The 24,477-nt window shown below is 52.9% G+C and overlaps 1 protein-coding gene across 5 annotated transcripts in view; it reads left to right on the plus strand.

Moving 5' to 3' along the window:
* RPS6KA1 (ribosomal protein S6 kinase A1) overlaps positions 1–23,456 on the plus strand; it is a 38,543-nt gene extending 15,087 nt beyond the window's left edge. For 3 of the 5 annotated variants that reach the window (XM_071798952.1, XM_065857096.2, XM_065857097.2), the window contains 21 exons: positions 5,100–5,153; positions 10,225–10,341; positions 11,357–11,438; positions 11,697–11,777; positions 12,557–12,636; positions 12,963–13,069; positions 13,638–13,675; positions 13,800–13,942; positions 14,419–14,489; positions 15,123–15,211; positions 15,411–15,475; positions 16,986–17,088; positions 17,350–17,477; positions 17,925–18,050; positions 18,502–18,591; positions 18,798–18,956; positions 19,176–19,337; positions 19,926–20,002; positions 20,128–20,245; positions 20,533–20,670; positions 21,498–23,456. In XM_071798952.1, the coding sequence (XP_071655053.1) occupies positions 5,100–5,153; positions 10,225–10,341; positions 11,357–11,438; positions 11,697–11,777; positions 12,557–12,636; positions 12,963–13,069; positions 13,638–13,675; positions 13,800–13,942; positions 14,419–14,489; positions 15,123–15,211; positions 15,411–15,475; positions 16,986–17,088; positions 17,350–17,477; positions 17,925–18,050; positions 18,502–18,591; positions 18,798–18,956; positions 19,176–19,337; positions 19,926–20,002; positions 20,128–20,245; positions 20,533–20,670; positions 21,498–21,620 (2,151 nt within the window). In that variant the 3' untranslated portion in view covers positions 21,621–23,456. Of the gene's footprint in view, positions 1–2,900; positions 2,977–5,099; positions 5,154–10,224; positions 10,342–11,356; positions 11,439–11,696; positions 11,778–12,556; positions 12,637–12,962; positions 13,070–13,637; positions 13,676–13,799; positions 13,943–14,418; positions 14,490–15,122; positions 15,212–15,410; positions 15,476–16,985; positions 17,089–17,349; positions 17,478–17,924; positions 18,051–18,501; positions 18,592–18,797; positions 18,957–19,175; positions 19,338–19,925; positions 20,003–20,127; positions 20,246–20,532; positions 20,671–21,497 lie in introns of those variants that run through there. The other 2 variants (XM_065857100.2, XM_065857099.2) reach the window with 2 other exon arrangements.
* Positions 23,457–24,477: the final 1,021 nt, after the last annotated feature.

A 24,477-nucleotide genomic window follows, 5' to 3' on the forward strand; every position in this document is an offset into this window, starting at 1 on the left:
ATGGTTGGAAGTGGCCAAGAAGCTCAAGTGAGAGGTTTTGTGTCTTTTCTCCCCAAACTCTTGCAGGTGTGGGCATGCGTGTGCTAAGCAAAAGTAACCCTGTGTTATAAAGTGCGGTGAGGCAGCGGTCAGCCCTTCGCTTTGGGCAGAGAGCCCTGCAGTGGTGCTGGATCCGTGATGATGCTGGGGTGGGAAAACCAGAGCCCGCAAGGTTTCGTACCTGGAAGGGAGGGCAACTGTGGGCTGGGATTGAACCCGTTGGAACGTGTGCGAGGGAACGGGACAGAGTCTCCTCTTGGAGAGGTTTGTAAATCTGCTTGAGGTTTCAAATTATTGGTCTTTGTGTTTGTGGTATGCAAGAGAGATGGCTCTGGTGTTTAATCTTTGAATACGACCTTGATACTGCAGTAACCACTGAATTAGATGGAGTGAAACTGTTCAATTCTCCCAGGTGTTTGGTTTGGGTTTTTTGTGGTGGTGTTTATTTTTGTTTTTGACTTAGCTGAATGAAATCAGTACCATCTCACAGAACGTTCCACTTGGCCGGACTTATGTTTTCAACTTCTCTTCTAAGCGGCAGGGGCCGGGAAACAAAACCTCTCCTGAATAAACAGGGAGCAGCAGCACCTGCTCACTCCGACCTTCCTCTTCCTCTCCCGTCCCAGCACGGTGACCGTAGCACAGGTACACGGTGACATTTCTCAGTTCCCCAGAGGTTCCCCAAACAGTTGCAAACTTCTCGAGAGACATCGCTTGGAGGGCAGGTTTCCTGTGGGGGTAGTTACAGCATCGCCTGCCTTTGCTTTCCTGGAAGTCGGTGGATGGCAGCAAAGCGAGTTAAAATCTGCAGCTGCTGATATGACCTTCTGGTTGCTGCGGGCAGCGCTTCCTCTCACGTCAAACAGCTCTTTTTTGAGGTGCAGCTCCCTCCTCTCCATCCCCGCTCTCCAAACGGGTCCAGCTCCTCCACGCTGGCTGGAGGGTCCATTCAGACGTGGGTACCACGAGCCGGAGCCCTTGGCTTTGCAAGGGTGTCTCAAGTTGTGCTCTGGACAGGTGTCCCAAGGGATCTCTCAGACTGGGCTCAAGCCTGGGGGCTCCCAGGAGCGCAGGGGTGATCCGCCAAAGAAATGCAGGCAAAAGTACCTGGTTCTGGCCAATTCTTTGGCGGCAAATGAGACCAGCCGTCAGCCCTGCCCAAATAAGGCCTTTGCAGGATGGGAGGCAGCGGCCGGGGAGGTTTCTTTGTTTGTTCCCCTTTTTGAGAACCACCACTTTAAAAAAAAAAGTTCCAGACAGAGCAGCCTTTGCCTCTCTGCTCCTTACAGCAGCAAAACCAGCCTCGCTTCCTCTGCGAAGCTGCAGCGCCTCTTGCTTCCCATTTATTTCAAGCTCCCTCCAGGGACATTATAGCTCTGGAGTAGGTTTTAGGACATAACTTCATGCAGAAGTTCAGGAGTGTGAAGCTTCCAGGCTGGTGAGGGGGCTGCACAGCCTACATGCGGCCAGAGGTTTTCTGCATCCAGAGCTTCCTGGGCAGCAGCTGGAACATCTGCTGGGACGCCCCTCTGGTCCAGCACGGGGACACCGGTCCCATTTCGGAAGCGTGTTGGTGTGACAGCAGCTGGTCTCTTCAGCTCTTCACACTGACACCTTCCTGCTTGTGAAACCTGGTCCCTCCCTCCCCGATGCCGTTCCCAGCGCTCGCTGGGGTGTAAATGATCCCGGCAGGAGGCAAAGGCAGACCCTGGTTATTCTGATTAAATCTATAGGGCTTCCAGTGTCCAGTTTTATTGATGCTGGGACTTAAAATCGTAGAATCACAGAATCATTTTGGTTGGAAAAGACCTTTAATATCATTGAGTCCAACCATAACCGCCCCCGGCACTGCCCCATGTCCTGAGAACCTCATGTCCGTCTGTCCAGCCCTCCAGGGATGGTGACTCCAGCACTGCCCTGGGCAGCCTGTTCCAATGCCCCACAGCCCTTTGGGGAAGAAATTGTTCCTAAATCCAACCTCAACCTCCCCTGGCTCAACTTGAAGCTCCAGCTTCTGTATTTCTCTGCTGTAGAATTGTTGGAAGATCCCTTGTGCCTCCTGCCACCGAGGAGGGAGCGATTTCCCCTGGGAAAGAGGCTCCGGGAGCAGGAAGGAGCAGTCGGGATGCTCCGCATGGACACAGCTGTGGCCCGGCAGCCGTTTAGCGCAGCAGCACTAAGCAACAGCTGCACAAGTTGCCTGGATCTGGAAAGACGTTCAGCGTGAAGCGTGACTTTTCTTTAAGATGCAGAGAGGGGACAGTTAAAGGGATTCTGTAAAACAGCAAAGGACTTTGCAGTGGCACCGGTCACACAGCTGGGTAACTTCTGAAACCTTCCAGGGCATCTGTTTTGCATAGATGAAACACAGATGGCCTCTTGACAGGAACCGGGAGGGAGCACGTGGCTCGCTCTTTTCCTTGCAAACACAGAAATTGGGAGAGAACTGATTCAGAGCCACAGGCCTGAAAACTTTGTTCCCCCTCCGCTCCGCTTTGGGGAAGAAAACTGCACGGACTCGCGGTTGCTCGTTGCTGCTTCGTGTAGGGACTGAAATTGCTCTTTCCGTGGCTGTTTTCCTCTCTGTGCCACGGGGGATGATGCTGACCCTCTTGAAAAGCCTGCTGAGATCTGCTGATGGACAGAGCCGTGCCTAAGCGCCCGTAAAGCCACCCAGTGTTTTCATTCGGCTGCCGGTATTGTGCAGCCATGGCCACACAATGCAATTTCCCCGTACAAAACCGCAGCTTCCTTTCAGCAAAAAACTCCCAAAATACATCCCAGTGACGTAACTACTACACTTGGGGTTCTCGTGCGGCTCCGGGTGCTGCAGAGCGCTCCGGCACCGAAGCCAGTTTGCTAAGAATGGGAGAATAAGAGGCTAAAGCTTTGGAGATGCTGAGGCTCCTCTTTCGCAGCAAGCCCAGGATCCGGGAGGCAAGTGTCTGATCATATCTGCTCTGCATACAGCGCTGTGCTCTGCTCTGCAGGACACGAGCTGGGAAAAAGCCTGGCTTTAGAGAGCCAGACCTTATCCAGTCAAAATTAAGGACTTGTCTTTCGGAAAAAGGCTTTTCTGGTGGTAAAACTGCTTTCTAAGAAGTCTCTTTCCTAGGTGCTGCCAGAATTGGGGAGTGTTTTGCGACCAGAGCATGTGTTGAAGCAACAGAAATTAAAACAGCTTCTGGTTAGTTGTTGATGAATAGGAAGCGAAATGCCAAAAGCGTAATCTGTTTCTAGCTCTTGCAGGTTTTTTTTTCTCCTTGCATTTAGATGTGACTGTCTCAACCAAAGTGACAGAACGCGAGCAAAAACAAACCTGTCTCTTGGCTTCTGGCTTGTAAAATCCTTCCTCAAAAAAGGGGAAAGTAGGAGAGAGGGCTTGTATTTTGAACTCGGTGTTGGAAAAACCCCGTATGTACGTCCCCAGCCCCTGATCTAGGATGACTAAGCCATTCGTGCAGTTCGAAGGCGGCGTTGGGAAGTTCAGAAGAACTTGTCTCCTCCTCTGGCTCGAGCGACCTCCTGGCTCAGACACGGCTGGGGGCGCCCTTTTGTTTTCCAGGACCAGCAAATAATTCCCAGTGGTGCCAGAATCTGTTTAAAGCGGCTGTGGGTGTCAGGAGGTGGCTGGTAGGATGGACCTGCAGAGAGATCCATGCTTGTGGAACAGAAATCAATCGCTCCCCGTCCACCGCAGGGTTTGGAGCCGCGGTGCTCGCCGTTCGCAGCCCCGGAGGAGCTGGTTTTCCTTGTGGGGTTTTTTTGATGGGTTTTGGGCACTCGGGGTTCAGTTGTGGCTCTGGTAGATGTGTCACCCCCGGCGGTGGGACAAGGGACCAGGGAGACATTGGCTGCTCGGGCAGTGCGACGGAGGGAGGAAGGGGAAGAGGTGACTGCATGGGCCCCCTGCGAACTGATTCAGTCCTTCCGGAGCTGAAAATCGGTTAATTCTGAGCTCTAATCTCACTGTTTTCATGCAGCTCCTCCCTCCCCTCCAGGCTTGCTTTTTCTTCTCTCACCTCTCTGTAGCTCCTGTCCTGCTTTCAGGTTGTTTCGCCTCAAGTTGTGCCCATGTTGATGTTCGTGGCACCGAACGGCGCTGCCAGCACCGCGGGCTCCACTGGGTGGTGGGCTGCGCGAAGAGAAAGGAGAAGCCACAGCTCGAGTCTCTCTTAGATCCCTTCTGTCTGCAGAAACAGTTTTATCTCATCCACAGCCAAAGACTTGAACCGCTCAAATCTGATTTGATTTCTTTAGGTGGTGATTTTTCGATTTAAACTTAGCTTGTTAGCTAAAAAACAGGTGAAAGAGCACCTAGACGTGGCAGTGAATCTATGTGTGTTCATTAAAATACAGCAGGCTTGGGGAATGACCTTGCAAAACCCTCCTGACCTTGCAAAAAATTACTTCTTCCTTTAAAGTCTGAGTGTTTGGGGGAGAAGGAGCTGTATTGTAGCTGGGCAGCAGTTCTTCTCTGAGCTGCCTTTAAGTGGTTCTGCATCTGTCTCTGTAAGAGTTCACAGAATTGCACCTGGGCCCAGAGGCAGCACAAACTGACACTTCTGCAGCTCGGGGACCTGCAGGGTGGCCCTGCCCTGCTCTCCAGGGCTGTGGGATTGGAATCTGTTCCTCCTGGTTGCTTTAGAAACGCTGAGCGTGCCCCCGGAGAGAAGCCCATGGGGATGCCAAGGCTCCCTGCAGACCCAGGACACCACCACCACTCCTGGAGTTTGTCCAGGTGTAGCCGAGAGGAAAAATCTGACCTAGACATTCATCAACCTGCCAGAAATGTATTCTGTCTCGTTAGCGGTGGTGCTGTGGTTCCTGGGAATGTGTGTAACCGGGTGCCAGCACCGTGTCCTTGAGCAGCTGCTGGCTCCAGCCGCTCTCCTGGAGCCACCAGCACAACTGGGAACCGCGTCCCGAGGAGCGATGGCTGGTGGGACGTCACCGCCGACTGCAAACAGCTCGCCTGGTCTTGCTGAACGAGTTTGTTGGGGAAACTTCAGTGGAGTGTCACAGCCCCTCTGTGCTGATGCTCTTTTATTGTCCCGCAGGCAAAATCAGAGATCACTTGGATAGAGAAAGACCTCGTGGACTCAGCAGACAAGGTAAGAGAGCCTGCTGCACGTAGAGTTATAGAATCATTTTGGTTGGAACAGACCCTGAAGGTCATCAAGTTCAACTGTTCCTCACCCCGACACTGCCCCATGTCCTGAGAACCTCATGTCCGTCTGTCCAACCCTCCAGGGATGGTGACTCCAGCACTGCCCTGGGCAGCCTGTTCCAATCCCTAAATGTGCATCTCAGACTCATGCATTTAATTTGTGCTTTGTTCCGTGACGTGTTGTCCCACATACGTGAAGGTGTAAGCGGTGCTCGCGAGAACCTCTCTCAAACCAAGCCCTCTCGCAGCACGGCCCCACCAGCCCATCTCGGCTAATACAGAAAACAGCAATTACTCACTCGCTCACATGACATCCTGGACTTCACTTCATCCTCCTCCTCCTTCCTCCCCACACCAAACCCCTTTCCGTGCTGTCATTTCTGCCTCCTGTGGCTTTCCGATCTTGTCAGCTCGCTGGGGCGGGCGCTCCCGCGTTTTAATTGCGTGGACGTACAGTGGGGATTTTTTGATTGCTTTTCTGAGGCTCTTCTCCCTGTGCTGATAACACAACATGCAAAATGCTCTTGGCTGGGACAAGGTTTATCAGATATTACCAGGCCCACGCAGAGAGCTGGCGGCAGCTCCTGCGTGGCTTCACCGAGCAACCTGAACGCTTCCTTGGGAGCGGTGATGCTCATCTTTGGGCTGCACATTGTGGACACGGTTTCCACTTCACTGGGACTGTGGCAGAATGAATGAGACGTCAGTGAGACCCGGTTTGTACTCAGCGGCTGCACTGAGCTGTGCATGCTGGCATCTGCTCCCAGCTCCTTTGCTTTGGACCTCCCCGGCTCTTGAGGTTCCTCTGTGGAGCTGGGACCAGCTGCCTTGCTGGTGTTAAGTCATTTGTTTCTTTCATTATCGGTTCTCAAAGAGCACAGAATGGGGGCGGAGGAGGCCAGACAGTCATAAGTCGTCTCTCTGGGTCCAAACCAAGATCTTCTTTTCATACTCTGTGCTCTGGAGACATTCAGAAATCGATGCTGACAAGGGGTTATTTCTAATTGCGAAGGTGCGTGGGTGTTTTTACTCATTTCAAGGGGTTTCTTTCTTACCCGCAGTCTCTGGGGTCTTGCTGCAGAAAACATCTGTCTGTCCTGACCCCACGGGGAGGTGAAAGGGGAACAGGTTTGCCGGGGGGGTGGGGCAAAACAAGTGATCTGAGTATCTCTGTCCTGGCAATAAATCCGAGCAACGGTGGATTCAGAAGCTGCTTCAGAAACACCCTTAAAAACACCTCACATGGGTGGCTTTGGATAACTCCAGTGTCCATAGCAAGGACTCTTGTGCGGCATGAAGCAAATGAAGGACTAGATACAAATCCTGGTGATACCAGAGGATGTGCCCATGGGATGGATGCACCCTGAACCCCGTCATGGGTGCCCCATCGTCCCTGCGCCAGTGTGAGAGCAGAGATGTGCAGCTTTCTCAGGCGGTGTCAGATGTCTGTGTGGGCTTTAATGAGTTTATCTCTTCCCTTTTGAAGAGTGACTTCTCAGAATATCCTTCATTGTGGAAATACCCCCAAAGCTCACAGCCTGGCATGAGATTCACGCAGCACTGGATGGAATTCAATACACAACAGAATCCCCGAATGTCAGGGACTGGAAGGGACCTGGAAAGCTCACCCAGTGCAATCCCCCATGGAGCAGGAACACCCAGCTGAGGTTCCACAGGAAGGGGTCCAGGCGGGTTTGAATGTCTGCAGAGAAGGAGACTCCACAACCTCCCTGGGCAGCCTGGGCCAGGCTCTGCCACCCTCATCCCAAACAAGTTTCTTCTCATCTTTAAGTGGAACCTCCTGTGTTCCAGTTTGCACCCATTGCCCCTTGTCCTGTCACTGGGTGTCACCCAGAAGAGCCTGGCTCCATCCTCCTGACACTGCCCCTTTCCATATTGATCCCCAGGAATGAGTCCCCCCTCAGTCTCCTCTTGTCCAGCTCCAGAGCCCCAGCTCCCTCAGCCTTTCCTCACACGGGAGATGCTCCACTCCCTTCAGCATCTTGGTGGCTGCGCTGGACTCTCTCCAGCAGTTCCCTGTTCTTATTGAACTGTTTTCTGTCACCATCTTGCCTGAACCAGGGAACCTAAATGTGAACAAGGAGCTGTGAGACTTGTTTGGTTTTTTTTAAAAAAACAAAACCAAAAAACCCAAGCCCCAACCACAAGCGCTGTTGCTGGGGAGTGGGAGTATGAACCTGCCTCCGTGCGACCGAGTGGCTCGTCCGCACTGCGCATCTGCCAGCGGGGCTGCAACCACCTGTGTCTCCTCCACCCGCCGACCTCGCGGCACCGCGGGCGCCTCCCCGCTCGCTCACGGGGGGTCGGTGCCGGTTACCGGGGCTGTGCCATGTTGATCGGGATGGGAGAATGGACAAGGACCCGAAACTTCCTCGCATCTGCGCGTTCCTGGCGCTCTGGCTGCAGAGGAAGCAGCGAGCCAAGCCCTGCAGCCTGCCCGCGCCCAGCGTGCTCGCCAGCCCGGTCAGTACCACTCGCTTTACTTCGCTTCGTGCCACCCGCTGCCCATCCAGGTGGGCTGATGCTGCACGTGGATGCTTGGAAAACCCTGGTTTGCTTTTGCTTTTCTGCCTTCTGGCATAGTTTGCTTCATGGCACCGTTGGAAGGGACTGATCTCGGTGCAAGCGAAGGCTGTTTGTGCCCCAGCTCAGCGGCGCGCGGGTGCTTTAGTACAACTTGTTCTGGTTGTGCCGCTGAACAGGCTGGAGGAGCTGGTCAACAGAATCCTCAGGGTTGAATTTACACATTACTGGCTCAGCCCACGGGAGGAAACATCCCTCATGTCAGCAAGATGCCAAATGGCATCTCAGAGCTTTTCCCAGCTATCGATAATGTATCAGCTGCTGGCGTTTTGGTCTGGGTGGTGTGTGTGTTCGCTGGTGTGGTCAGGCCACGTATGCAAATCTCCGCCTGCCCTGAGGTGCAGCCCGGGCTGCCGAAACCGCTCGCAGTTAAACGCCCTGGGTCTTGCTCTTGGCCAAGGTGAAGAATTCCCACAGCTGTGAGAATGCATCACCCCGCGGCTCCTGGAGAGCAGTGGCAGGAGGACGGGTACCACCTTGGAGGTGGTGGATACAGGAGTTAAAATGTTCCTCTTGGCTTAGGTGTGGGATGCTACAGAGCAAAACATGCAGGTTGTACACATGCTGATGGTCTGTAGACCTGGTTTCTAGTGTTTTCATGAAGATGAGGGAGAGGGAAACAAGCCCACAACCTCCAGGGTCTCTCCCTGAGAGCTGAACGACGTAGCAGGAGGAGAATTCCTGGCTGGAAGCGGGAAGCTGTTCCCAACCAACATCTCTGTGCCGGGGACTAAAGCCTCCAAACAAAACCAGAAGCGTAAGGTGGCTGCTTTAAGCTGGGAGACCACACGGAAGGTGAACACTTGTTGTTACAGAGATGATAAGATCTTTCTTGTCTGTGATCACCGAGACCAGCAAAAGGCAGGAGGACGTGGGGGAGCTCGTGCTGGGGCTGTCTGTGCTGAACCGCTGCGAGTGGGGCTTCTCTGCCGGATTTTAGCATCTGAACAATGCAGGATCTTGAGAAAACGAAACTATGGCCGTGGAAACAAAGCCCCGTCCTAATCTAGAGAGCAGCCGAGCAGGAGAGCGGGCAGGGAAGGGTGCTGGGTGCAGGTACAACCACATCCGCGGGTGCTCGGCAGGGCCGCCCACCCCGATAAGGTGCTGGGAGGGTGGGGAGCGAGGAGCCTGAAACCTGGTTCCTGTTGTTTTTGAAAAGCTGCTTTAATGAGATGGGTTCCAGACCCACTGAAGAGTTTTAGAAAACAAAGCATAACTTTCTTTCCCCTCATCTCTGCAAAGGGTAAAACTAAATTCTTGCCTTGACAGCAAAATCTGCCCTCGGGTCAGAGAGCAGCTGAGTTTGGTCCCCTTTGGGACATAACCACTGGCTGTCAGGTCCAAGCAGCAACCAGACACATCTGACACTGGATAACATGGGACTGACGTGCTAAGAAGCCCAGACTTGCCCTTGTGAGATGCGCAGCTCCCAGGATTTCTGGCCAGATTGTGATTTGTGGCTGTAGAATTGGGACATTGAGTGGAACCTCTGCCCTGGTCAGCCAGAAGGGCTGGAATGGGTCAAGTGCAGAGGAAACCCAAATACAGTTACATTGGCTCAGTATGGTCAAGAGACAGAGAGGGAAAGGCACAGCTGGATGACTAGTAGGATAACAAAAATCTCTTTGTATTGGCGATGCAAATAGCAGCAGAATGTGTTTCTGTTGAGCTGAACCCTGAGCTTTCTGCCCCAGAGGTCTGGACAGAGTTTGCTGGGGTAGGTTTCAGCATCACCTCGGGGGCTGTGGCTGTTCTGCACTGGCTTAGCTTCCTTAGTGAGTTTATTCTCGATACTGCTGACTACATCTCTTTTTCCTCTTTATTTTTTTAAAGAAAATAATGTGTTTTAAACAAAACATGTGCCAGAGACCTTGGCTTCCCCTCAATCTTCTTGAAGGCTCGAGTCTGTTGAAGCATCATCTGTATGTGCTGAAGATGCACTAAGGCTTATGCCGCGGAGTTGCTCAGATTGCCGAGCAGATGGGCTCCAACATGTCTGATTTTTACCAGCCCTGGCCATGTTTTGACAACAGTGCCGTATTTTTGTGTTGTGGGATTTTTAGTGGCATAAACACTCCTGGGTTTGCCACCAGTGCCTCAAAAAGGACGGTGCTTTTCAAGCCCTCTTCTGAAATGCAGTTCAAAGCAGCGCAGCACCTGCGGTGCGAGGAGCTGAGCGTTCGGGGAGGGTGCAGGATATTTAACAGGGCTGCCTGGTGCAAACCTCCCGGTGACTTGTTTATTCCAGATGTTGCAGCCAGGAGACACCTGTGACAAGCACCAACTCTTATAGTTCTATCAGACGTGGTTCCTGTGAGTCTGTAGCTCTAATCCTTGTTCCTTAATCCGCTAAGGCTTGTCCTTCCTCAGGAGGATGCTCCCAGTCAACTCTGTCCCCTCTTTTTCAGGGCGAAGGTGTTGTGAAGGAAATCAACATCACGCACCATGTGAAGGAAGGCTCCGAGAAAGCTGATCCTTCGCAGTTTGAGCTCCTGAAGGTGCTGGGACAGGGCTCTTTCGGCAAGGTGAGCTCACTTCTTCCTCTGTGTCATACCAGATAAGAGATTTTGATGACAAAAGGGACTGTCCCCAATGAAACCACTTCCCTGATTCCCACCAGATCGTGAGAATCTGACTGATGAGCCCACTTAGCAAACGGTTGCTTCAAACTTGGAAGGCAAGATGCCTTCTCCTAAGGGCCAGCCTGTGCATCCAAAGCTCCCCTGTCATTCTTTCTTCAGATGATGGTTTTTCTTGTGAAAGCAGCCGTCACGCAGGGCAGAGCGACCTCCTGCAGCTCCAGCTGTCAGTGGAATTGAGGACTTGGAGGATTCAGGCACGTTCCTCTCTTCTCAGAGCTCTGGTTTTGTCCCCTGTTTATGGTCCGGTTTCCCTTCTGTGAAAGGGGAAGGAAATAGCCTTAACTCTTAGCTGTTTCAATGTGTAAATAATCCAGGTCTCACACGGACCATCTGCTCACGCATAAAGTTTGTGTCAATCAGTTACCAGCGCTAACAGTGGGGGCTCGTACAGGGCTGTGTGCTGTGACCTGGGCAGATGCAGCAGTGGTTTTATGCAAAAGAAAGGTTGTGTGTTTTTGAAGCTGCCTGGGACATCAGGGAAGGGTAGAAATCCAGAGAGGATGCAGGACCTGAACAATACAGGGTTGATCTGGGTGTCAAACCAGCAATTCTCCGGGAGGTTTTGTGGTGTCCTGAAGTGTCAGTGCTGCAAATCCCAGCTCTGGGCATCAACCGCAGCCCCACAGGAACTGTGGGAGCGAGCAAGAGGTGTGGGAGACGAGACACATGCAGTGTAAAAGCCTGAGTGCTGAAACGGCTGGAGATGGGGGGGCGAGAGGAGTCTACATGCAGCACCTTCCTGAAAACCCCGTGGGTTTCACATGCAGAGCTCGAAGGACATCTCACCGGCCCTGCGGCCAGCTGCTCCGGGGCTACCTGAGCTTTGCTGCTTCGGGAGCCATCCAGCTCCTCCTGCTGGTGTCTGGTGCTCAGCTAATGCAGTTTTCTTCTGCCTCAGGTTTTCCTGGTGAGAAAAATAACACCACCAGACAGCAACCACCTCTACGCCATGAAGGTGCTCAAGAAGGCGACGCTGAAAGGTAGGAGACTCTTACTGTGGCGCTTTTGTCCTTCGTGTCTTAAAGAGCATTGGGGAGATGTCACAGCAGCCACTCCTGGGTGAAAGAGAAGTACCTTTATCTCAACCAACAGCCTCCTTTTCTCTCCATCTGTAAAAAGCTCTTGTTGCCGTGCTGGAGGTGGGAAAGATGTGGCTCGAGCTGCGTGATACTAAAGGGCTTAAGGCTGACACCGCGCGTCTTCTTCAGCATCTGAGCTGTTCCTCTCTCTTCCCACAGTGCGTGATCGAGTAAGGACAAAGATAGAAAGGGACATCCTGGCCGATGTAAACCATCCCTTTGTGGTGAAACTTCACTACGGTGAGTGTGGAGCCAGTTGGGACGCTGGGAGAGGGGCTGCAGGCTCAGACAGACACTGGCTGCTTTTAAACACAATAAAGATGCTACTACAGGCACAGCTGCTGTGAGCAGGTTGATGAGCACGAGGCATCCGGCCGCTTGGAGGATGCTGAGAGGCTCTCATGGTCCTTAGCAGCCTTTTGGAGAGTCCTGAGCTGGAGAAGAGGCCTGATCAGTCCGTATCCCTCAGTGGCTGCGCTGCTCTGGAGCTTTCACAATCCCTTAGCACAAATCCTTCCCTGGAAAGGCCTTTGGTCCCATGCCCACTCCAGCTACAGCGTGGGGAACAGAGCATAGACTGGGAGAGAAGGTTTAAACATAAAATCCTTGGGTTAAAACATTAAATCAGGAGAAACTGAGAAGGCAGAGTTAACTAGTGAAGGCAGAGTTTGGCAGGATTGATGCTCTGGCTCTGAGGAAGGTGAGGACAGCTTCTGTCCCTCTAAAGTGACCAGTGCCTCTCTGGGGAACAGCCCCTTCCGTACAGCATCGCTGGCTGAAAGGGAACCAGCCCCGTGAAACGCAGGTTTTCTGCAGCGCCAGAGCACTCGGTTGGGCTCCGTTTCAACATCATGGGCAGGAAATCTCCTGTACCCCAAAGAATTAGTCCTGTGTTTAACCTAGTAACCACGCAGGGCATCTGCACAACCGAAGCCATTGGGATTTAAGTGATTAAATGTAACACCGTGGAGCTTTCCCTCAGCAGAGGGGTCTGATGGCTGTGCCGGCTTGTGTTTCAGCATTCCAGACGGAGGGGAAGCTGTATCTCATCCTGGATTTCCTCAGAGGAGGTGACCTTTTCACTCGCCTTTCCAAAGAGGTGGGTGTGCTCTGGCATCTCGGTGGGTTGCTGGTTGTGTCCCCTCGCTGGGACAAAGTGAGGATGGGTAACGAGATGTTGTGCCAGGTGAAGACAACTGAGAACGTAACCTGGTGAATGTAAATGAAGAGTTTGCAAAAAAACCCACCTGCTGCTTAGCAGCCTGGTTTGGTTTTTGGTGTTGATGCTTAACTGATACTTCAGGATGGTGGGTGAAGCCTGGGAAGCTCGGGTGGAGCAACGTGGATGTGAAAGGTCCTGCGTGGGTGCAGTGGAGGTGGTCACTGCTGGCGTTGTGACCCTGCCTGCCTGTCCCCTTCCTCCAGGTCATGTTCACTGAGGAGGACGTGAAGTTCTACCTGGCAGAGCTGGCTCTGGGGCTCGACCATTTGCACAGCCTGGGAATCATCTACCGGGATCTCAAACCAGAGAAGTACGTGTGGCACGGCTGCGGTGGGGAACGGAGTCCTCCATCAGTCCCGAGCCTGTGGCCAGCAAATGCTGTCACCTTCTGGCACAAAACCAAAGCCAAACAATGTCCCTGGGCCAGCCAGCGGATGGTGGCAGTGCCAACGACGCGGCTTTCGCTCCTCAGATCAGCAGTTAGGGCCAGGAGCGCTGTGGAGGCAGCATGTGTGAGCATTAATCCCTGGCAGTCTCCAGGCTCCAGCTTTAAGCAATCGAGAGCCTTGGGAGGGAAAAGATACCAGGCTGGGTCTCTGTGGCCATGTACCCACTGCAGGAGTTGGTTATTCTTACCTGGAGTTAAAAGGTGGTGTAACCTGGGTGGGTTGTTCATTCAATGTGAAGTTGAGGGTGTAAAGAGAAGGGTGCTGCTCCGTGTCCTGCTCATGTCTTGGTGATGGAGCTTAAAGCACTGGGCAAAGGGACAGGAAACTTTCTCCTCTGGGAGTTCTCGGACCAGCCTCTGCTGCGTGGGCTTGTTCTCACCAGCTCTGACTGCAGACGGTAACTTCTTGTCTTTTTCATTCATGCTGTAGCATCCTCTTGGACGAAGAAGGGCACATCAAACTCACAGGTAAGACCCTCCACAAGAGCCTTCTGCTCCAGCAAGCTCAGTTCTTGAAATACAGAGCTTCTCTTAGGCCTGCGTGATGGCTCAGAGCACGTGGGCGCCTGATGACAACTTTTCCCTTCTGTAGATTTTGGCTTGAGCAAGGAGGCTATAGACCACGAGAAGAAAGCCTATTCCTTCTGCGGGACAGTGGAGTACATGGCGCCAGAGGTGGTGAATCGCCAGGGCCACTCGCACAGTGCAGACTGGTGGTCCTACGGGGTGTTAATGGTGCGTACCCAGTGCCCAGCTGGGACCTGGCCCAGCAGCTGCTGCCGCGGCAGCTCCAAAACCCCCTGGAATGATTCTGTGTGTCCAGCAGATGCGCTGAGCTGGGGGTGTTCTCCAAGCTCCCCGGAAGGGCTCTGTCCAGAAGCGCAGCCTGCACCGTGTGTTCCAGGGCTGGCAGAGCCCCTGCGGCCTGGGGGTGTCTGGGGTGTCTGTGCAGAGCTGGTGCCACCATCTGGTGGTTGCTGGATCCAAGGGATCTACAGGTGCTGCCTCAAACATATTCCCACTGCAAACCTTGTGAACCAGGCTCACTCTGAGAAAACATGATGTCTGCAATCTGTTTTTAGAGCTGGGCTTTGATCCTTTGTGAGCTTTTTGCCAGCTTTGGCGAGCTCCCGGATGAAGGTGCAGTGGGATCTGTGCAACCTTCAGACTTGCTGAGACGTGACCTCCCCTTCTTCTCTTTCTTCTCCCAGTTTGAAATGCTGACCGGCTCGCTGCCCTTCCAGGGGAAGGATCGTAAGGAGACGATGACCCTCATCCTCAAGTGAGAGCACAAGTGTGATGGAGCGGCTGAGGGACCGGGGCGGGGGGGTCACCTGGAGAACAGGAGCTGAGGGGAGACCTTCTGATCTCAGAACTGCCTGAAAGGAGCTTGGAGCCAGGGGGGTCGGGCTCTGCTCCCCAGGAACAAGCGCCAGGAGCAGAGGAAACGGCCTCAAGTTGCACCAGGGGAGGTTGAGGTTGGATTTAGGAACAATTTCTTCCCCAAAGGGCTGTGGGGCATTGGAACAGGCTGCCCAGGGCAGTGCTGGAGTCACCATCCCTGGAGGGTTGGACAGACGGACATGAGGTTCTCAGGACATGGGGCAGTGCCAGGGATGGGGAATGATTGGACTCAATGATCTTGAGGGTCTTTCCCAAGCAAAATGATTGAGGAGTTTCTCTTTCATGTATGTATAGGAGATGAGCTTCTGCTCTTTCTCTGAGCGTGTTGCAATTTGGGGGTTCTCGCAATTTAATGGCATTATTTGGCAAGCAGTTTTGTCCCAACAGTTAGTTTGAAGGGTGCAGTGTAAATGCCAAACAGATGACTGTATTTTCGGGCGTGGAGGTGCTGCACTCAGCTTGTGGGTTGACTTCTTTAAACCTGCAACCGATTGCCTAACTTCCTCTGCAGAGCGAAGCTGGGCATGCCGCAGTTCCTGAGCTCTGAAGCACAGAGCCTCCTGCGAGCCCTTTTCAAAAGGAATCCAGCCAACCGATTAGGTAAGACATTTTTTTTGGTTTCTGAGTACACCTGATGCTGTATCGGGGCCTCTCACATCCTCGTGGATCCGCAGCGTGTTCACACTTGTGCTCGGTTAATGGGTTCCCTGTAATAGCCTGTGTTGCGTACACCGGAGTAACCTTTACTTTGTTGACGGTCCTGATTTAATGCAACACGCTCCACGGGTGCATCTTTCAGGTTCTGGGCCAGATGGGGCAGAAGAGATCAAGCGCCATCCTTTCTACTCAACCATTGACTGGAACGTGAGTATCAGAACTATCAGATCAAACTTTGACACCGCTCACGCCAATCAGTTCTGCCGGCTGCAGGAACAGCGCGGCCAGGACGCTTGCAGAGCAGCTGCCCGTCCTTGCTTCCAGGAATCCTTCCCAAATCTAAAATTCTGTCATGGGAATAACTGTTTCCCACCTGAGTCACCTGTGACCTCACCTTGGTTTGAATTGACTCATCTCTCAGCACTGAGGTGCAGGTTTTAACTGGGGTTTGGCACCACAAGGATTGTCTTGCAAAAAGGGGGAAGGAATCGGGGAAGCATTTCTGGCAAGGAAATACTTTGTTTTGTACAGAGAAGCAGGATGGCAGCTGAACTGGCATTTCCCAATTGCTTCTGGCCAACTCCCTGTTTAACCACATAATTCTGTTTCTTCCCTGTTTTCCCTTACTTGGTAAGGGATTGTGGAGATCAGAGTTCTGATGCTTTCGAGGCACCCAGCAAACTGCCAGACGGATCCTCCAGCAGTGCTAGGAGAGCTTATTTCACAGAATCCCAGAATGTCAGGGGTTGAAGGGCCCTGGAAAGCTCACCCAGTGCAATCCCCCCATGGAGCAGGAACACCCAGCTGAGGTTCCACAGGAAGGGGTCCAGGCGGGTTTGAATGTCTGCAGAGAAGGAGACTCCACAACCTCCCTGGGCAGCCTGGGCCAGGCTCTGACACCCTCACCCCCAACAAGTTTCTTCTCATCTTCCAGCAGAACCTCCTGTGTTCCAGTTTGCACCCATTGCCCCTTGTCCTGTCACTGGTTGTCACCCAGAAGAGCCTGGCTCCATCCTCCTGACACTGCCCCTTTCCATATTGATCCCCAGGAATGAGTCCCCCCTCAGTCTCCTCTTGTCCAGCTCCAGAGCCCCAGCTCCCTCAGCCTTTCCTCACACGGGAGATGCTCCACTCCCTTCAGCATCTTGGTGGCTGCGCTGGACTCTCTCCAGCAGTTCCCTGTCCTTCTGGAACTGAGGGGTCACAACTGGACACAATATTCCAGGTGTGGTCTCCCCAGGGCAGAGCAGAGGGGCAGGAGAACCTCTCTGACCTACTGACCACCAGTTGTTGCTTCAAGACACAATTTAAAAAGGCTGCTTGTGGGAGTGTGAGGATACGAATGTCATCCTGGGGCATCTCCTCAGGCTGTCCCTGGGGAGATACGTGTCAGCAAAGCCCTAACGGGGATCAGGAAGAGGTGGAAGAGCCTGGCGAGGTAAATTCTTCATGGATGCTGCTGCTGGATGGGGCCAACCTACACAGAGAACTCCTTTTTTTTCTTGATTTAATATATGGGAGAACTTGTATTTCTCCACAAACTGACTCAAAAGCACCCCACTGGCCATGAGTCTTCCCTCATACTGCTGAGCTGTAGGTAAATGCTGTCACCAAATCTCTCCTTGGCCTCTCGTTCCTTGCGAAGCCTTTGCACCTTCCGAGCATGTAGGAAAGCGTTGATCTGCCCGAGCACTTTGGAGCTGCCTTTGTTTTGCAGAAGCTGTACCGCAGGGAAATCAAACCGCCCTTCAAGCCAGCCGTAGGCCAGCCGGATGACACCTTTTATTTTGACACAGAATTTACGTCGCGTACACCGAAAGGTTGGTACGGATTCACGCAAAGCCCGAGTTCCCTGTGTGGAATGATAGCTGGACGGCTTCCCTCTGGTTTGCTGGTGCCAGCAGGGCAGGGTTTGTCTCCAGATGGCTGCAGCACCGAGGAGGTGGCCCAGCCACCGAAATGGGGGGTGGTTCTTGTCTTGAACAACCTAAAGAGGAGCCGCAGCTCCTGGGGAGCGAGGGGAAGGCTGCTGCCTCCCCAGGGCTAACCCGCTCCAAGTTGTCTCTGTCCTGCTATTGCAGATTCCCCCGGCATTCCCCCGAGCGCCGGGGCCCATCAGCTCTTCCGAGGCTTCAGTTTTGTGGCGACCGGGTTGATGGAGGACGGGAAGGTGAAGCCTGTCCAGTCACCTCTGCATTCGGTGGTGCAGGTAAAGCGCGGGGACGGAGGAGCAGTGCTTTGAAGCCGCAGTGACGCTCCAGCGTGGGGCTGCGGGACCTCGGTACCATCTGGAGCAGAGTTAACGGGCCGCCTGAGGCAGTCTCATCCTGTTTGGAATTCCTGCACCCTGTTCTTTCATTTCTGTTAACTGTTGCGTGCAGGGTTCGGCAGGACAATGCGAGTCTGGTTGCTTTCAGCTCCCCAGGTGGACCCATGTGAACGCGTATGGCTTGATGTCACTGAAATGCACCACGCTAGGTGCAGATAGTGTCAGCCCACTGACCTCCATCTGCCTTGTTCTCCTCTGCGGGAGGAGCAGCTGTGGGAAGCACAGACCGTGTCTGTCAGTCGCTCTGTGTTGTAGTTACTCCTCAGGTTGCACAAACCCTTCCCTGAACACTTCCTGGCTCAGCAACTCTCCGCTTTCCTCTTGCAGCAGCTGCACGGCAAGAACGTCCAGTTCAACGACGGCTACGTGGTGAAGGAGGCGATCGGCGTCGGCTCCTACTCAGTGTGTAAACGCTGCATTCATAAAGCCACCAACATGGAATACGCAGTCAAGGTCTGAGATTTACCATCGGAACTGAACTCCCCTCTTAGATTTCTTTTCATCCCCCCAACGACCAAAATAACATCCAGGAACAAAATTGCTTCCCCTGCTTGTGTAGGGACTAAAGGGGCAATTTCTGTGCTGCTGGGCATTAACTGCACAAGCTTTCCTGTCTAGGAGTAGCAGGGAAGCAGCGTTCTCTGCCAGGGAGAGGACCGTTTCTCACCTTTCTTTGCAGAGCTGTGGCTGTGTCAGCTCTTCACAAATAAGCCAGACATAAAACTTTGGGATTTGGGGATGCAGAACTGATGAAGCAATCAGGAGATTTGTAGAGCTTATTGCTGAAGAGGGCAGGGGACAGGGAACGGCGATGGCACAGGGTCTTTGCAGAGCTCAGCTTGTTTGCTTTGTCCTGTTCCCTTGCCCTCTCCGTTGTGGCTGATGCTCGTCCCTGATCTTGCAGGTTATCGACAAGAGCAAGCGAGACCCGTCTGAGGAAATAGAAATCCTCCTGCGATACGGGCAGCATCCGAACATCATCACCTTGAAAGATGTGAGTGTAACTTGAATCACTTCCCTGTAGTTTGGTTTAGGAAGCACAAACTGGTCTACGGGGTGGGCGAATGCAGCTGCAGTGCCCAGTGGCACCGCTCAGTGTGTCATTCGCCCCTGATTCCTGTCTGCTGCTCGGTGCTACAAGTACCAAAGGGAAGCTCTGGAAGCACGTTTGGGTTAACCCCTCTGCGTTTGCTCTGGTAGGTGTACGATGACGGGAAGTACGTGTATCTGGTGACTGAGCTGATGCGGGGAGGGGAGCTACTCGATAAAATCCTCAGACAGAAGTTTTTCTCGGAGAGGGAGGCCAGTTCGGTCCTGCACACGATCTGTAAGACGGTGGAATATCTGCATTCCCAAGGGGTGAGTGTGGTCACATCGTTTTCCTGGGAAGCTGTCTGGCATTGCACCACTCTCCCTCTCCTCCTGGGAGTAACTCTGCCTGCCAGGACTGCTGTTTCTTGCTGGTGTTGCTGTCTTGGCAAACCAGATGTGGGGCCGGAGCAGGGGCTGAGAGTCCTGATGCAGCTTCAGGCCTTTGTTTTCCTGGGATACGAGAACGGCCCTTTCTCTCCTCCACAGGTGGTTCACAGGGACTTGAAACCCAGCAATATTCTCTACGTGGATGAGTCAGGAAACCCCGAAAGCATTCGCATTTGTGACTTTGGCTTTGCCAAGCAGCTGAGGGCTGAGAATGGCCTTCTCATGACTCCCTGTTACACGGCAAACTTCGTGGCACCCGAGGTAAGCGTCTGCTTCACCTGAGACCCTGCGGTAGCTCTCGTGTCCCTCCCCAGTCCGCGCTCTCGGTTCCAACTTCCATTCTACCCTAAAAGAGGTAATTACAGAAATACCACTTGTCATAATGAACAAATGGGGATCTCGAGTGCGGTTACTGTGCAGTCCAACTTGTACTGTCCTGATAAGGGGCTCTGCCTTAAGGTGGTGAGACTTTAAAACCCCAGGGATTTTCTAGGCTGCTTCTCTTCCTGATGAACTGACCTGTTGAAACAGGTGGGAAGATTTTCTTGGTGTGGAAGGAAGAAGAGCCAGCGTGCCATGGGGCATGCGTGCGGTGTCACCACATGGGAACGGGAACGTGGCTTCTGTCTCGCTTCTCGTTTTGATGTACCTGGGCAGTTCCTGTGTTCCATTAATCCAAAATCTGATGTGAATCCCAATCTTTAGTCCAAGACTTTGCTGTTCAGCAGGGCGCTTGGAGCTTTGCCTGCAGAGCACACACAGGGCTCAAGCTGCTTCTCACAAGCTGAAATGAGCTCAACGACAAGAGCTGAACACACTCTTTTCCTTTCCTTTGCCTATTGTGTTCAGGTACTCAAACGCCAAGGCTACGACGAGGGCTGCGACATCTGGAGCCTGGGAGTTCTCCTGTATACGATGCTGGCTGGGTAAGTGCCGCTGTCTCACTGGAAGGCGACGTCTGGAGCTGTGACCGCCTCAGCCGGACCTGGCGGCCTCGGTCCCTGGCTGGGTTACAGGACGGGAAATGAAACGCTCTCTCTTCTCTCCTCAGCTGCACCCCGTTTGCAAATGGTCCCAGTGACACTCCAGAAGAGATCCTGTCCCGGATAGGCGGCGGGAAGTTCTCCGTCAGCGGGGGCAATTGGGACACTATTTCTGACATGGCCAAGGTGCGGTTTGATGTTCGTCTGCGTTACGTTAAAGGGTTGAGGTCAAGCACGGCCAGTTCCGTGAGACAAGTTCAAGGCGGGCTGGGGAGGGAGGAGAGAGGAGAAAACCAGCAGTGTACCTGCTCCTAGGTGTACTGAAATAGTATTCTATACAAAAAGGGATCGATGTCTGGGAACTCTAAACCTGGCCATTGAATTTAAATCCTGATTTGGGGTCGTACAGGTGGTATTTCTGCATTTGAAGTGTGAAATCTTCTAAAGTCTAACTTTCCAAATGATGTCCTTAGGATCTGGTATCAAAGATGCTTCACGTAGATCCTCACCAGCGTCTAACGGCCAAGCAGGTCCTGCAGCACCCCTGGATAACCCACAAGGACAGCTTACCCCAGAGCCAGCTCAATCACCAGGACGTGCAGCTTGTCAAGGTACAAAGTCTGGGCTGGGCCTTCAGCTGCTTCCTGGTGTCCCTGGGCACAGGTGTCACAGGGCAGCGCTCCGGGCGGGTGGCGGGGCTGTGGACCGAGCAGGATGGCAGGTTGGAGCAGGGGGCTGGGGAGGCGATACAGACAAGCTGGCAGGAAAACCTGGGGAGCGTGTCAGCACGGGAGGGAGATGTACAGAAAAAGGCAATATGTTTGTGGGCCTGGCTACTCTGGTCTCCCTCTCTGCTCCACTCTGGTGAGGCCCCCTTGCAGTGCTGCGTCCAGCCCTGGGCCCCAACATCAGAGGGACATGGAGCTGTTGGTGAGGGGCCAGAGAAGGCCGTGCTTGGAGAGCTGGAACAGTTCTGCTGTGGGACAGGCTGAGAGAGTTGGGTTGAGCCTGGAGAAGACTCCAAGGAGACCTTAGAGCAACCCCCAGTACCTAAAGCGGACCTACAGGACACCTGGAGAGAGACTTTTTACAAGGGCATGTAGTGACAGGACAAGGGGTGATGGTTTAAACTAAAGGAGGGAGATTCAGGCTGGACATGAGGAAGGAATTGTTGGCCCTGGGGGTGGTGAGAGCCTGGCCCAGGTTGGCCAGAGAGGTGGTGGATGAACCATCCCTGGAGACATCCCAGGCCAGGCTGGACGGGGCTCTGAGCAACCTGAGCTGGTGAAGATGTCCCTGTCATGGCAGGGGGGGCACTGGGGGACATTTGAAGGTCCCTTTAACCCAAACCATCCTATGACTCAACGGTCTCGTAAAGCCATGATTCTGAAATAACTCTTCCACGCCTAAACAAGTTCTCTCGCGCCTTCTCTCCAAGGGGGCGATGGCCGCCACGTACTCCGCCCTGAACAGCTCCAAGCCGAGCCCGCAGCTGAAGCCCATCGAGTCCTCCATCCTGGCACAGCGGCGGGTGAAGAAGCTCCCGTCCACCACGCTGTGAGGCCGGGGGCGGCAGCCGCGCGGTGCAGCCGCACAGCCTTGGCACATCTGCCCGACACGGGGACAGGAGGTCGGGCGGTCGATGCCAGCACAGGAGCTCCCTCGAGGACGACGTCTCAAAAGGCCGCGTGCCTTTGTGTTGCTGACAGACTGGCTCCTCCTCGCGTGGACTGATCTTTGCTGAGAGAACTCCACTGTAAAACGTTTTTTGAAGTGTAAATTGTCGATTTTTAAAGACATCCATCTGTGTATATGAGAACTAGAGTGTATAACATGTCAAGAGGCACTAAAAAGCAGCTCTGATTCACCCTTTCCTGTGTAGGGCCAGAGATTTGTCGTAGCTACACCATTTCTTAGGAACGATCCTCTCCAACGCCATCGCAGCTGGAGGACTGTGGAACATTTGGGGTTTAGGCTTTGGGGTTTTTCCTCCCTTGAACCACTGGGATCCCATCCCACAGTCAGCCCTGCAGACTCTTGGCCAGCAGCACCCGTGTTTGTGAAGAACTTCCCTCCCCTTCGCTCCCTGTGCGTGTTCACAGTGTAAGTTGGTTCTTCAGGCTCCGTTTCCTCCCCAGCGCAGCCGGCAGGTCTCTGAGCAGAATAAAGCAGGCGTTTTCGGAACGCCCCGCAGAGGCTGGGCTGGCCGGGCACCTGCTGCCTTGGGCTCGTTCCTCCCATCGCCGTGTTCTCCCCATCACTGCGTGGGGACTTTGTCACCTGCACAAGGGGATGACAAGGGAACCTTCTTGGCCACGTTGGCTTCGCGCTGGCTCTGGCTGCTGCTTTTACCATTTTCGAGTTTCCTTTCCTTCAGCAGGAACCTATTAAACAAACCATCCTCTTTTTTTTTAATTTAACTTTATTCTACAGCTGGTAACTCAGGGTTTCTTTCTGAATTGTACAATAAATGTGTCATTCGGTTGATGGGTTTTTTTTACTGATTGACTTTCAGCTGCAGAACAAGCGGCCCCATCGTTTCCCCAGCTCTCAGCGGGTGATGACTCTCACCCGCCTTCTGGGAGATCTGCAAAGCTTTTCCAACTGGCCCTGGATGGAAAACCAGCCGTGCTGTAGAAGGGCTGCATGTTATGCTACCTTCTCTCAGGTGCAATACCTCATTAATAATTAATTAGAACCAGTAAGGCAGTGATCAGCAGGAAAGGGGCCAGGCTGCCGAAGGGAACTTCTTATTCTCAGGACATTTTAGTGCTAAAAGAAATGAGCACGTGGAGGCAAACTGTGCAAGAAATCAGTTCCTGACCTGTTCTGGCTTGGGAACGGCTGGAGCTCCCTGGGTGGTTTGTCGGAAGGTGCAGGAGAGCGCCGGGGACTCAAACGCAGCAAAGGTTCTGCTGTGAATTCCTGCTGTTTTGGGTTGGGTCTTAAACCAAACACTCGCCCTGCTTGGATGGCAGCTGGCGTTTGTATGAAACTGTAAATGCTCTCAGATATCAGTCAGGAGAAACATGACAACCTTTGCTTCATCGTCCCTGTCGCGGTGCTGGTGTGAGGACTCCAAGGTGTGTAGGACAACCCGGTGCAAGCTCTGTGGGTACAGGGGAGCTGCAAACTCTGCCTGGCCATAAATGATACCCAGGGCTTCAAACCTCGATAATCAGAGCATCAAACCCCTAATCAGGGCATCAAACCCCGATATCAGAGCACTGAGCCCTCCGCCTCGCTGGGGTGTTTGTGTTTGGTGCAGCTGCAGCTCCTGCAGAATGGAGTGAACAAGAAGGGCTACACCTTGTGTTCCGGGGTGTTTTTAAACCAGGTTGTTTCGAGCGATCCTTCTGTAAGTAAGAATAAACCTTGATTTTTAGTTCCAAATCAACCAAGTGGTGTTACTTTTTTAATTCCAGTGCTCGGTAAAGGTGGACTTGTTGTTCTTTCTGTAGGTGTTTGTAACAGGTCGGGTGTGCCCCCTCGTTCCCTTTCTGGTTTTGTCCTGACAATATTAAACCTTTGCCAAAATACAGTTGAGACCAACTGCTGTCATCTTAACCGAAACTGCATGATTTGAGGTGAAAGTTGGACCTGCGTTGGGCTGGGTCTCCAATGCCTGTTGGGGGGAGCAAGATGGTGTCCTAGAGGAGACCAAATAATCTGCACTTAGAAGAATTCATTCAGCTTTAACTCAGGACACAGAGGATGTACAGCCTAACGTTGTCTTGATGTGAAAAGGGACAAACAATGTATTTCAACTTTCGTACCTAAGGAAATCCATACGAGGAAAGCTGCTTGTGTTGTTTCAGGTGTTGAATAGTTGACTTGACCTTTAAGATTTTGTCCTGTACGTCCGTACGAAAGCTCAAGGGAGCAGAAATCCCGGAATCCAGCCTCTAATAGCTGAGTCTACCTGGAATTAACCTGTGCGGAAAGAGCGTGTTAATCCACAAACGAGGAGCCTGAAAATAATACTGAGCAGCTCTATCTAATACAGCTGCTGTATAGAAACAGTGAAACTTCCCTCTTTTGGGAGGTAAATCAGCAACGTTTTCTGTTGTAAAGAGGTTGACCCAGCCGAGAGGCTCTTTTCCCTCTTCCCACTGTGTAACGTAGTCGTGCCTTCCTCTTAATGATGTGGTGCTGACCTCTGTCAAATTAAACGGAGCATAAATAAAGGTATTTTGGCCTGATAATTGTTCCCACCGTGATTTTTTAGGCTGTCTTTAAAACCAAAGGCCAGTAACTTTCTCAGCAATCATATTCTTTTTCTTTAGTGAAACTTCATGGAGCAACCGACCTGGTCTTTAACTTCCCATCCAACTGATGCAAACACCTTCGAGTGAGTTCATGTAAGTGTTTTTTCCTGCGTCTTTAGCCACCGGTGGCCAGTGAACCACGCGCCCGGT

Source organism: Patagioenas fasciata, chromosome 25, assembly GCF_037038585.1.
Source record: "Patagioenas fasciata isolate bPatFas1 chromosome 25, bPatFas1.hap1, whole genome shotgun sequence".
In the NCBI taxonomy this organism is placed as follows: domain Eukaryota; kingdom Metazoa; phylum Chordata; class Aves; order Columbiformes; family Columbidae; genus Patagioenas; species Patagioenas fasciata.